Source organism: Musca autumnalis, unplaced genomic scaffold (assembly GCF_047663935.1).
Source record: "Musca autumnalis isolate F117 unplaced genomic scaffold, ASM4766393v1 scaffold_5, whole genome shotgun sequence".
Taxonomy (NCBI): domain Eukaryota; kingdom Metazoa; phylum Arthropoda; class Insecta; order Diptera; family Muscidae; genus Musca; species Musca autumnalis.
Window position 1 is genome coordinate 159,150,053 of NW_027412088.1, and position 13,518 is coordinate 159,163,570.

A 13,518-nucleotide genomic window follows, 5' to 3' on the forward strand; every position below is an offset into this window, starting at 1 on the left:
ATTCGTGAGATTTAGAATTAAGATTACCGTTGTTATTTGGTAATAACGTCAGATTTAGGAAATAAACCATAAATATACCAATTATACTATATGGTACAGAATTGGGAAAATGTGTTATTGTGTAAAGGGAATTTTGAAATATTAGGAGGAGGTTCGTATTTATATGTAAAGTACTAAATAGTACTATAAATGGGGGAACAGATAGAGCTGGAAATGAGGATCGGGGTTGGTGGGTTAAGCCGTCTTGGCGCTGAGCACCCAAATTAAAATATCTCAACAATTATGGCTGGCTCTTGATGTGTAGTCGTGAGGAAAATCGGACTTATGTGGTACGAATTGTACTTACATGAAAATAAATATCAATTAAAATAGGTATTAGTACAAACATTTTTCCATGTTCACCGTTCTATATTACATATTTTTTATTTGTTTTGTATATCCTTTCCGCATGCGAAGTAGCGGGTACTTTGCTAGTATGGCATAATTAGTTTTCATTCTGTTACGAAAATACTAACACCCATCATTTTAGGGTGTGACGTTTTGACCACTGTAATCCCCAAACAGCTTATTTTAGCTAATTCGGTCATTTAAAAACTTGAAAATCGAGGGGTACCGTCTGAAGTTTTTAACCACTTGGAAAAAAACTTGAAATCGGTGGTGATATGTTATTCCAAAGCGTGCCATAAATGCCAAATTACACCCAATTCGGTTTGTAAAAGGAGCTAAAACTTTAAATTACCTGAAACCAGGCTGTACCGTTATATGAGAGCTATTCTAAAACATGGACACATGTCAATAATTTTCATTAGAAAAGTTTTGTGGCCACATGGAAACCCCTTAATGCCAAATAATAGCTAGTTCGGTGTGAAAATGTGACTATAAACGTAAAAATATCTGAAATTGGGCGGTACCGTTATATTGGGGCTATAAGAAAACACGGTTGCATGTTCTCAATTTTTGATAAATACCCAGTAACCCTAAGAGTCAAATTATAGCCAATTCGGTTTGAGACTGGAGCGAAAAACGTCAAATTACCTTAAATCGGGTGGTACATCGGATTTTCGAAGCCGTATTCTAAAATTTCAATACATTTTATGTCAAATTTATAACGAAACTTACGATTTTTACCAAGTAGAAACCAAAAACTTAGCCCGGATTACGTTTCTTTACATTTCCAAACGCTGACAACATTTAGTTTCATATTAGACCTCTAATATACTCGTCCAAAATTCGGAATTAATTGTCATAGTTAATCATATCTACCCCATTTTTTTAAGTATTTCAAATATTGGTCCGAATTGTTATTTATGCAAATTTTTTAATTAAGTTATCGTTATTTTTACACATTTTTATAGCAGAGGCATTCCAAAAGCAGAAAAGAAAAAAAAAATGCCTTTATTTTGTTTAAAAAATCCTTAAAAACCCCAAATATATAGTGCTCATAGGTGTACGAATACGAACTTTACCAACCACACAGGCGCCACCCATACCAAAATGACGTAATAAATTAAAAATTTGTTTTGTTATTCTTAAAACTTTCTTCTTTATAGTAATTCCCATCAATTTTTTCATATTTGCACATAAAATATGGAATTAATAACGATTTTACTCATTTTTTGGGGGTGTACGAATATGAACTTTGCATACTGTAGTTCTACGCAAATTAACTTTAGCCACATTTTTTAGCTTTGTGCAAAAACACTTTTGGGGTTATCATGAATGAAATTTCCCCGTCAGTTTTGTCTTTCCGCCGTTGCAACTTAAGGGAGAAAGTGAAAAAATTCATTGGGAATTGCCGTTCATGATAACACCCGTGTTTTATCCACCAATGGCTATATTTTATGGTATAATAGTAATATAGTAGTGTGAACCTTGTCTTCACCTACATATGTTAAATTTTTTTGACTTTCACTCATATATTCTTCAATTATCAAATAACCGAGAAAATCGATTACCCGTTCGGTATTTTACCGTCCGTCTATTAAAATTGTTATCCAACGAAGTGGTTTTATTTTATTTAACCACACTGTTATTATCAATGCAAAGCAAAGAGAACATGCGTTTGAAGAGAATCAAAACAAAGAGAAGTAAATTAAAAAATATTTGTGCTCAACTATTTTTAACAAGAGAACATATAAGAAAACCAAAACAAACATGCATGCCTGTGTGCTCTCAGCTAATATGCCACACTTTGTCAACGTTTGTCCATATCCCATATGGTCTAGTGGCTAGGATATCTGGCTTTCACCCAGAAGGCCCGGGTTCGATTCCCGGTATGGGAAGTTTTTTTTTTATTTTTAATTAATTTTATTTTTATTTCTTTTTATGGTTTGGTGATTTTTTTGCCAAAAATTAAGGCTTTTAACCCTAACCTATGCTAATACAACACTTGCACTTATTCCCTCACAGTTTTTTATTCTTCAGTTTTTTTTGTGTTTCACCTTCAGTTAGCCAACTAAAACTTTGAAATCGCGCATTGGTTGTTTTTGGCAATGCCTTGACCATTGTTATTTTTTTGATACCAAATTTCTTTTTTTGTTGTTGTTTTTTTACAATTGCTTTTTTTATCTGTTATGGGAAACAAGTGTTAAATACTATGTGCTATAGTTATGTTACCTGATGGTAAATACCCCGTTTAATTGTTTTGTGGTCGTGTTCATTGTCGCAATGCTTTTGCCGATAGATATCCGTTGTCTCGATGCTATTGTTGTTGTTATTGTTAGCTGCCGGTACGATTTGATAATTGAATTTTGTCGGCACTATTTTGCTGTATTCATCTTCCCTATAAAGAAAATAAAAAACATGTAATAAACAATTAGATAAAGACAGTTTTAATACGTTTAGTAAATAAAAGAAAATAAATATTTAATCGGCAGGGAGTATAGACATGTTTTTGATACCCTACATTATATGAGTTATGGTATTGGATAATTGTTTTGGTCCAGAAGTTTGTGACATACAAATAGAACACAAATTTAGAAGAGGAAGCTTATTTTGTTTCTTTTTACGGTTTTTTTACAGTCACCATTAACAGGACCACAACGTGTACTTTTGTTAAAAATTTCAAAGCGATCTTCGAACAGCAATACGAAAATTGTGAACGTTATTGAGGGAGGTATCCAAAGTTGTTGTTCGTTATACAATTTTTGACCGAACTACCTATTTTTTGAAATTTAAGGTCCCCAGTAGGTCCACCAATTAATCGCACACATCAGTCATATGAGTTCCTGCTGGATTTGTATAATTTTTTTGGGCCATTAACTCAGGAAGTATAGACTTGGCCCCGAAAAAATTCCTGTCGTAAAAGGAGCCGCAAGCACAACTTGCTGGGGAAGTTACCCGAAGTAGTGGGTTGACACATCTTCGGACATGATCTAAGTTTTGACAAAATAGGTATTACGAGTGACAAATTTGTATCAAATAGGTTAAACCATTCAAAGGCTATCGTGCATATCAACAAGAAAGGCAGATAAACAGACGAATGGACGGACAGGGCTAAGTCGACTGCAAATTGTCTGAAATAGATTTCGTCCAAACATACTTGGAGTCCAAAATCTTTATTTCTAAGAAGCACATGTTCGACCGTACCCAAGAAAGGTAACGTTAAGGTTGAGGATGTAAAAACCTAGCAAGTAATGCCGCTGTAACTCTTACTACATGATGGAATTGGATTAACTTATAAGACGGCTAAGTAACCCAAAATTTAAGCTATAATCACGTAGTAACATTTTACACCCTGAACTAAATTCTGAACTAAAGTGGAATAATTAGTTTTCTTTCCTATCCACAATTTTAGGTAAACAAGATTTTCGATCACGGATACACCAAAATGTGTTTGCAATCGGGCGGTACCTTTATATGGAGGCCAATGTATTGACCTACATATGTTCACATAAAGTTTTGCGACCCTTGGGAACCTCAAATGACAAATTCCAGATAGTTTGGTCAACAAATGTAGCTAAATTCCTCAAAAAAATTAAAATCCGGAGGCCTGTTATATGAAGGCTATACCAGAAACATATTGACAATTTTTGGTGGAGAAGGCGGTTTGTGACTACTGGGAACCTCAAATCTCAAATAACAGGTAGTTCTGTCCAAAAATGTAGCTAAAATCTTCAAAGTACCTAAAATCGGGAGGTGTCGTTATATGTGGGCTATACCAAACATGGACTTATGTTGACAATTTTTGGTGGAGAAGTTTCATGACTGCAGACGTCAGAACCCCAAATGTCAAATCACCGTTATTTCGGTAACTGTCTGTCAAAAATTTAGCAATCATCCTCAAAATACCGAAAATCGTGAGTTATACCGTTATATTAGGGCTATATCAAAACATGGTCCTAAAATGACAATATTTGATGTAGAAGTTTCGTAACTGAAGGGAACCTCAAATGTCAAATAACAGGTAATTCAGTGAATAAATGTAGATTAAATTCTCAAAATACCTCAAATCGGGAAGTACCTTTAAAAATCAAAACCTGTGCGTATCGTAACGTATAGTTCACTTAAACAATTTAGCAACAATTTTAGTGAAGAAGTTTTGTGATCACTAAAAACTTCAAATGTCAAATTACAGCTAGTTCGGTTTAAAATTGTAGCTAAAATCCTCAAAGTACCGAACATCGGAAGGTATCGTTATATGGCGTCCATACCACAATATGGACCTATGCCCACAATTTTTGGTGGACAAGTTTTTGGACCTCTAGGAGCCCTAAATGAGAATTACAGTTAATTCGGTTTGAAAATTTTGCTAAAACCGTCAATATACCTTAAATCGTGCTGTACCGTTATATGGGGGCTATACCAAAACAAGGACCGATATATCCCATATTCGAACTTGACTAGCCAACAAACAGAAGAAGCATTTTTAAAAAACTTCAGCGTCCTCTTTCTATTTTTGTGGGTGATGCCAACAGATGCACGATGGGGCCAATGGCAGGTTTTTGAGGCAAAAAGTCATTTTTTCAAGTCGGCGATTGAAATCAAATAATAACGGAATTATATTCTTAGCACTTTCAAACCTCCAAAACCAAAAAATTACAATCTGGCAACGACCCACGTCGACATGCCAAGCTGTCAAAGATGTCATAATTATGATTCCGTTTATTTCTGACATTCAGTCGTAATTAAACAATTTAAGTATTTTGGCGTCAAAACCTCAACTGTTGCTATTATCTATTTTTTAAAAATGGAAAATACGGGAAATGGTGTGTAAATTAAGATTATTATTAAAAGTGTAAATGTAATATTAGATGTGGTCAATAATTTGTTGTGTCAGTAAGGCGGCCATCAGACCATCTGCTTTTTCACATGTATGTTGTCACTTTGGGTATACTAATATACAGAACAGCTGATGTCATACATGTGAAAAAGCAGATGGTCTGATGGCGGCCTAAGTGATGGTTTTTGATGTAGTCTGTGGTATCGTCCATGTGTTCTTTGGAGTAGAACTTTCGGCTTCAGGGTGCTTTCTCATAAAAATATGTATCTGGTGAAAGGTGACAATGTCGGCTAACAGATTTTGCGTATACTTGCGAATAAAAAAATTATCAACTTCCAGATTTCGTAAAACTTAAAAATTTGGATATTTTTAATTTTTGGTTGGAAAATCAGCGAAAACCTAAACACCATATAGAATGGATTTCTGCAAAATTTAATCGAGGTGTCAAAGACAACTTCATGACCGAAGTTAGAAAGCAAATTTAACCAAAAATGGATAAAAAATTGGAGGTCAAAAAGTCGTGTATTACAATTTGGAAGCTTATGGTTAGCTAGCGACACAGTATTTACGCTAGAACAAGGTAATGATAAAAAGAAGAGCGGGCGCCCTAATGTGGATTATAGTGAAGGAAGAAAACTTGCTTCGGAAGTCTGCTATGAACACGGCAACAATACCAAACCCTTGATTCATGCCGCCTCGGTTTCGGCCAATTTGTCAAAAGAAAAATATTTAAACTATATTCTCAAGGAAATTCGGTATCAACCAACTAAATTGAGAAAACAATTAACTTCGACAGAGAAAATTTATGAACGAAATATCCAAATCTGAACCGATTTAAATATGATGTCTCAATAATGTTTTCCAGACCAAATTCCGTCACACACTTTAAATTTCATCACAATTGGACATATATAGCGTGATTGCTGCACGAAATACCTAAAATCGGGTGAAAATATATATGGGAGCTACATCCAAATCTGAACCGATTTCGATATAATTTGGCATACTTTTTTTCTAGACGTAATTTCGACACACATTTTAAATTTCATCGAAATTGGACAGAATTTGCGTGTTTGTTGCACCAAATACCTAAAATCGGGTGAAAATATATATGGGAGCTATATCCATATCTGAACCGATTTCAATATAATTTAGCAAACATATTTCTAGACCAAATCCTGTCACACGTTTCAAATTTTTTCGAAATTGGACAGAAATTGCGTGTTTGTTGCACGAAATACCTCAAATCGGGCGAAAATATATAAGGGAGCTATATCCAAATCTGAACCGATTTCAAAATAACTTGGCAAACTTATTTCCAGTCCGAATTCCGCCACATATTCCAAATATCATCATAATTGGACAGAATTTTCGTGTTTGGTCCATCAATTACTCGAAATCGGGCGAACATATATATGAGAGCTATATCTATATATGAACCGATATCAACCAAATTTGGCAGATTAGCTTCTAGGCCGATTATAAACATCTGCACGAAATTTTGAAGGTCTAGCTTGCCCCTGTGATTTTTTGCCTCAAAAACATGTCATCGGCCCCATCGTGAGATGGATGGACGAATATGCATAGATCGACTCGGAAATTTTATCCTGATCAATAATGTATGGAGATTTCTGAGTGAAATCGGATACTTTTGCAAAAAGTGGTTTTTGATTTCCTTTAATTTTTTGCCGTGTTGATGCTGCTCCACATTTCAGTATATGTTCAGATTTTTTCTTAATTTTTTTAAATTCAGATGCATAAATTGCGTGTCATGTCATCAACACAGGGGTCAAGTAATGATATCTTCTTTCACCTGCTTTATTTGCAGTAGTTCTCCATGGAATTATAATTAAATTCTGGGAAAATAGCTTGAAATTGTATTGAGTCTCAACAACCGCTGTGAAGACTTAAACTTTGCGGGTGATTTATGCATGTCTCCATATAATTTTCTTTCACAATTTGACCTGATTTTTAATACGAAACCATCAAAAATCAGGTCCTATTTCGGTTCTAAGTCGAACAATTTGGTTTGACGTTATAGAGCCTAAAACTGTCGACTATGCCGCTCATAGACTTTTTGTACTTGTTGTGAGTAAAAGTAAATACACCGCAACAATTTGCAATTCAATGCACTTTTATTTCCTAAGTAAACTTGTTAAAAAATCTAGACTGTATTTATTATTTAATTTTTATTCTGAAATGAATAATGTGGATTTTGTGCTGTGTTGTATAAGATTTTAATATGCCGATACATATGTACATACTCGGTGTCGGTGACTAGTCATAATAAATATTACAATTTGTAGATATCGCAAAGCAAAGTAAAAGATCGGTGTCTGTTCATTCAGTTAATAATTTGGAAAAGTCAGTTAATAATTTCAAAATATGCAGAACACGGGCTAGTGGTGTCTTAAGACACGCCTTTCGAACTCTAATATGAATCGGGGTGCATTCATTGATATTTGAGGGGTCTCTCTTGCCTTCTGGGATGTTTGCGGAAACAATTACACTGTGCCACAGTGAAAATTTGCAGGGGTTCTGATACATAAATTCGGTATTGTGGGAGTCCATGGAAGACGAAAATAGCTTTGGTTTCTTTGGGTCACTTCGTTTTTTATTTTATAACGGCAAATGTAGTGAAAAACTGGGTTTCTTGGATTTCTAACTTAAAACGGACTTCTTTCTTCCACAACGGACTTTCGCAGCTTATTTTTTATTTAAAAGGTGAAAATCATGTCTTTCGAACAAGTCATAACTTTTAAAAATCGGGTAACAAATGGTTATGTTATAGTGATTTAAGTGTGACAAAAACGCATTAAAAACAGGAAAATGCTTTTCCTCGTGCTCTATGCTGCGTAGAAGACACCAAACAGCGTAATTATTTGCTTCTACCAAGAAGGAAATTTAGTTAGCTTTACAAAATGAAAAAAAAAAAACAATGAAATCGGTTGAAAAATGCGTGAGTTATGCCATCTTTAGTGTTTTAAATTTTTGGGTTTTCCTTTATAAAAGATTGGCACATTGTGCGTAATTATAAAATAGACAAATTCAAAATACAATCATACGCACTAAGGTACCAACTTTTATAAGATATAAGGAAGAACCAAAAGGTTAAAACACAAAAAATGCTATATCTCATCTATTTTTCAACCGATTGGTTGGTTTTCCCCATTTTGTAAAGCTAACTAAATTTCCTTCTTGATAAAAGTAGATAATTATGCTGTTTGGTGTCTTCTACGCAGCCCAGAGCACGAGGAAAATCATTTTCCTGTTTTTAATGCGTTTTTGTCACACTTACATCACTATAACATAACCATTTGTTACCCGATTTTTAAAAATTATGGCTTGTTCGAAAGACATAAATAAAAATATGCTGTAAAAGTCCGTTGTGGAAGAAAGAAGTTATGTCCGTTTTAAGTTGGAAATCCAAGAAACTCCGTTTTTCACTACATTTGCCGTTATAAAATAAAAAAAACGAAGTGACCCAAAAACCAAAGATATTTTCGTCTTCCATGGACTCCCACAAAACTGAATATATGCATCAGAACCCCTGCAAAACAATTTTGTCAACTTTTGTAGCACAGTGTTATTATTATTTAGTTCACTACAAGGTATAGGTATCTACATTTTAGAGCAATTATAAACTGTTGAATCTCATTAAAAACTGTATATTATTAAATACGTAATATATCTACGGTTAGTTAATATTCTATCTAATCTTTATTATCTATATATAATTTATAACAAAACTTCTTATGACATTGAAGATTATTGCGTTGTTTTCTTAAGCTGTTATTGTCAGTCGTAAGGCCTTGTAATTACATAGTTTAGTATTTTTCCATTGTTCCACACAGAAGTCAAAGAAGAGCATCCCTGATCTATACCCAGATCCACTTATTAGCTTTTTGTCTTGTTAAAAACCCTCGATATTGCATCTTCTGAAGGGAGATAGCTGTAAGTTACATGCCGATTTTAAAGCCCACCATAAATTATGCTATTTTCTATTGCCCTCCACCACTCATTCCAACTATATCACCAGATTCATTCATAGAAATTGTCGTCGCTTCGAAAACAAGAGGAACACTATCGCAGATCCGTAGATTGACATGGTGCTCTTGAAGCAACTTTAAATGGAAGGTGCTTACACCTGGGAAGTTTTTGCGGATTCTGAAACTACAATGTTCATAGATGAGATAAATCAAAAAACAATTTTCACAGCTAAAAGATTTTCTCTATTCCCATTTCGATAAGAGTTACCGTTTTCAAGCAAATCGTGAAAACCTAAGAAAAAAGCTAAAAATGTATATATATATATATATATATATATATATATATATATATATATATATATATATATCTAAAAAAATGGACAATCATTTAGAGAATTTTCACATCTACAACATTTTCTTTAGCCTCATTTCGATAGGACTTGCGGTTTCCAAGCAAAATTGCTAAAATCTAAAATAAACCTAAAAATGTGAATTTACAGTGATTTATTTAAAAATCCCTACAGCGATTTTTCTTGTTTTTTGGATTTTTTCTCATTTATGATTTCAAAATCCGCAAGAACTTCCCAGGTGTAAGCGGTTTTCACTTAAAGTTAGTTAAGGCAATACCAATACCTTAAGGTAAGGCCACATAACGCAAATATTTGCTCTAAAGAAAGGGTTTCCATTTTCCACAAAACCACATAATATTTTTCAAAAAAAAAAAAAAAAAATCAGACACTAGTTTAAGATGTGCTCTTTTAGATGAAAAAAAAATACCAAAAAATTGGTGGTTTTCTTGGAAAAAATTCGTGAAAAATGGCTTTTTTGGGCTATACAAATGGGAGTCACCCCTTAACCCAATCACTGCGGTGGTTCCATATGGAACCACTTCTAGTGTTTTGCGATTCAGCGAAAAAAACACTACAAACATAATATTTTGATATTGTTGAAGTTTTTTTCTAAATTTTCTAACTGATTTTATCCGGACTTAGGTCAGTTTCGAATATATCGGTCCAATTAATTTTCGAGCTAGCTAGTTGGCACAGCAAAACGGTTTCACAAAAAATGGGGTTTCCTGGACGACCATTTGCCACAAAACCACATAATATTTTTAAAAAAACAAAAAAAAAAAAAAATCATACACTAGATTAAGATGTGCTCTTTTAGATGAAAAAAAAATTATCAAAAAAGTTTGGTGGTTTTCTTGGAAAAAATTCATGAAAAATGGCTTTTTTGGGCTATACAAATTTTCAAATTTTCTTGTGAAGAAAAAACATTCACCAAATGTTCGAAAATGATATTGTTTTCGGACTTTTGACGAACAAAAGAACAACGTGCTTGTGTACACACGAAAAACATTTGCCAAACATTCGACAGTGATAGTCGTTTCCGAAAGTTGTGCCGAACGTTCAAATAATATCAGCAACAGGCAAAAAACAAAAAAAAAGCAACAAAAAAAAAAAAATCATACACTAGATTAAGATGTGCTCTTTTAGATGAAAAAAAATTATTAAAAAAGTTTGGTGGTTTTCTTGGAAAAAAATCATGAAAAATGGCTTTTTTGGGCTATACAAATTTTCAAATTTTCTTGTGAAGAAAAAACATTCACCAAATGTTCGAAAATGATATTGTTTTCGGACTTTTGACGAGCAAAAGAACAACGTGCTTGTGTACACACGAAAAACATTTGCCAAACATTCGACAGTGATAGTCGTTTCCGAAAGTTGTGCCGAACGTTCAAATAACAAAGAAGTACAAACGAAAAGGTGTATAACAGAAACATCAAGAAACTCCACAAAAAATGTTTTTTCCACTATCGTAGAAACTATCGTCATTCATTCGCTAATAATATTATTGCCGATATTCGAAATCGAAGGATTTCCTGCCACAAACTGAGCGACGAATGAATCAATTCATTCTCGTGTGTCGTTCTCGAACAAAATATCCGCAAAACTATAGAGAAACATTCGAAAACGATATCGTTTTCGATAGCAAGGGTATGGTGGGTTTGTAATTGTCTTGCCAATTCTGTCTGTGTGTAAACGCCTAGTTATGGTTTATTTTAAGTATGACACTATATGATATACAAGACTTTTTAGACTCTTTGAGTGACAATGATTGTAAAGAGGAAGAAATCGTTGACGTTTGCGTATAGTAGGCCGGCTCAAAAAAATTACAACATTTTTTTTTCTATTTGATCCGAAAACCTTATACATATATGAACTTTTATGGCGATCGATCGAGTATTGCTAACTTGTTCAACCAGCGCGGTCTTCCATAGTAATTTGTATTTGGCCAAAGGTGCATTTTCACAAAAATTTTCTAAAGTCCAATCGATGTTGGAAGAGGGAATCAACGAAGAAATGCCTAAGTGAAAATTAAAATATATATAATAAATAAATATTCCGTGCCAAAATGTGCCAAACTTGAAGGACCAAGTCAAATGGTCCGAGCAGAACCCAAACCCACTTGAAATTCAGTTACGTAACTTTTTACACTTGTAATAATGGGTCACCATCCCAGAATTCAACCCGCCATAACTCAAAGGTTCGACTCACGGCGGAACCTTCAGGGTTCTGTATGTCCTCACCAAGGGCTTTCACCTCCAAAAAGAATTTTCCACCCCCCAGGTCATGATCATAATTTCTTCACGTACAGAAATGTATCCTCACAAACGTTAAGAAACGGCTCAAAAATACGGTTTTTTTGTTCCAGCACCAAAGCCGCTTAAAATGTCTAATGCATATTAATCATATCTGATTGACAATTTTAATAGCTTTCTAATGATATACTGTATACGGTTAATCGGTTCATAAAAACCGGATAAAAATTCGGTTTTAATATCAGAATAACCGGTTCCATAACTCCGATATCCGAATCTTTATTCCAAAAAATAATGAAATTAACGTGCTTAGCAAAACGAGATCCAACTGTTTTAATGACTCCGAGAATTCTAGGTCATCAATAGGTTTACACTAATATATTGAAATAAATAGATATAGAGCTGTCTGAGCAAGATTCGGGTAAAAGTGAAAGACGATCGCTTAAACAAGATTTTAACGATTGGGAACCGTACCTAAAATCTTCCGAGCGACATTTTTGTAGAATATTCCGAAGCTGAAAAATGTCATCTTGTGCCACTTTTATTACGGTTCTTGAAATAAAGGACGAAAAGGACATTGAAGGAAGCGAGTTATAAAGTTGAAATGTTCTACGAAAAAAATCCTCATTTGATTTGACTGAAGACATGCCATCTTAAATATAAGCTTAAACAATAGCGAACAATGATATAACGCTGATTCCAGATGGCTTTTCCAGGGTCTCCAGCAAAATATTTATCACGCCATATCGCGAAAGTTCAACTCACGGCGAATCTGTCCTTCGGGGTTCTGTATATACTCACCAAGGGCTTTCATCTCCAATAGGAATTTTCCATCCCCCAAAATTTCGGTTCACAGTGTAATGGTCGGAATGTTCCAAAACCCCGCCGAAGTGGTATTCTTGCAATATAAGAAAAATTATGGTATTTTATTGGTGTAGTTTGTGTTGATTGGATCTGTTAGTTTAATAAGCAAGCCCACTGTTTATGACTAAACTAAAAATGTACGCTGGAAATTTTCAAAAAAGTCTTTTGTCAACTGCGAAAATGTTATTTACTTTTAAACTAGGGATCTGTTCAAAGTATTATTATACTAACTGGTCTTAAATGTAATGCTAAAATGTTCTAATTTTCGTTGGAAAAATCCCATGTTATACTAATAATAAATTGTCCTTGTAATAACCAATATTCATTGACATGTAATAAGCTCTTTCCTCCCGCTACGATTACCTGGTTCAAATGTCATTGTACTCCAAAACATTGTGACATGACAATGTTATTAAAAATCTCACCTACTATGTATAATGGAAATTATGATTGACATTTACTTAACACGAAATGCGATTGTTGGTTGTACGCCCTGTGCAAAATTCCTATAATCTGGCATTCGAAATAACCGTAAAAAAGATTAATGCAGTGTCACAATACACACTTCATAACTATTTGTGTTTTTTTTTTCTAGTTCAGTTTGAAGTTCATAAGAAAAAAAGATTACGCGACTTCAGTGTTATGGAAGGGTATTTGCGAATATTAATCGATAATCATCGGGTATTGTTTACTTGGTCACATTGGTGGGACAAATAGCAAATGTTGGCGTTTTTATTTTGCGTGTAGATAAGACGTCAAGTGGTTGCTTGGTTGGCTAATTTGACATAGACATCAAATTTATTAAATTTTGTTGGTTTTTGTTAAGACAACAAAAAGTCAAC

General features: G+C 33.9%; 1 protein-coding gene and 1 non-coding gene across 2 annotated transcripts in view; one reads left to right on the plus strand and one right to left on the minus strand.

Annotated features, from left to right (window-relative positions):
* The window catches only part of pippin (solute carrier family member pippin), a 72,605-nt gene that overhangs the window by 14,983 nt on the left and 44,104 nt on the right, over positions 1-13,518 (minus strand). The window contains exon 2 of the mRNA XM_073956772.1: positions 2,617-2,782. Coding sequence (XP_073812873.1) covers positions 2,617-2,782 — 166 coding nt within the window. The remainder of the gene's footprint in view (positions 1-2,616; positions 2,783-13,518) is intronic.
* Positions 2,211-2,282, plus strand: TRNAE-UUC (transfer RNA glutamic acid (anticodon UUC)). Its single transcript has one exon. It is a non-coding gene; the product is annotated as a tRNA-Glu (tRNA).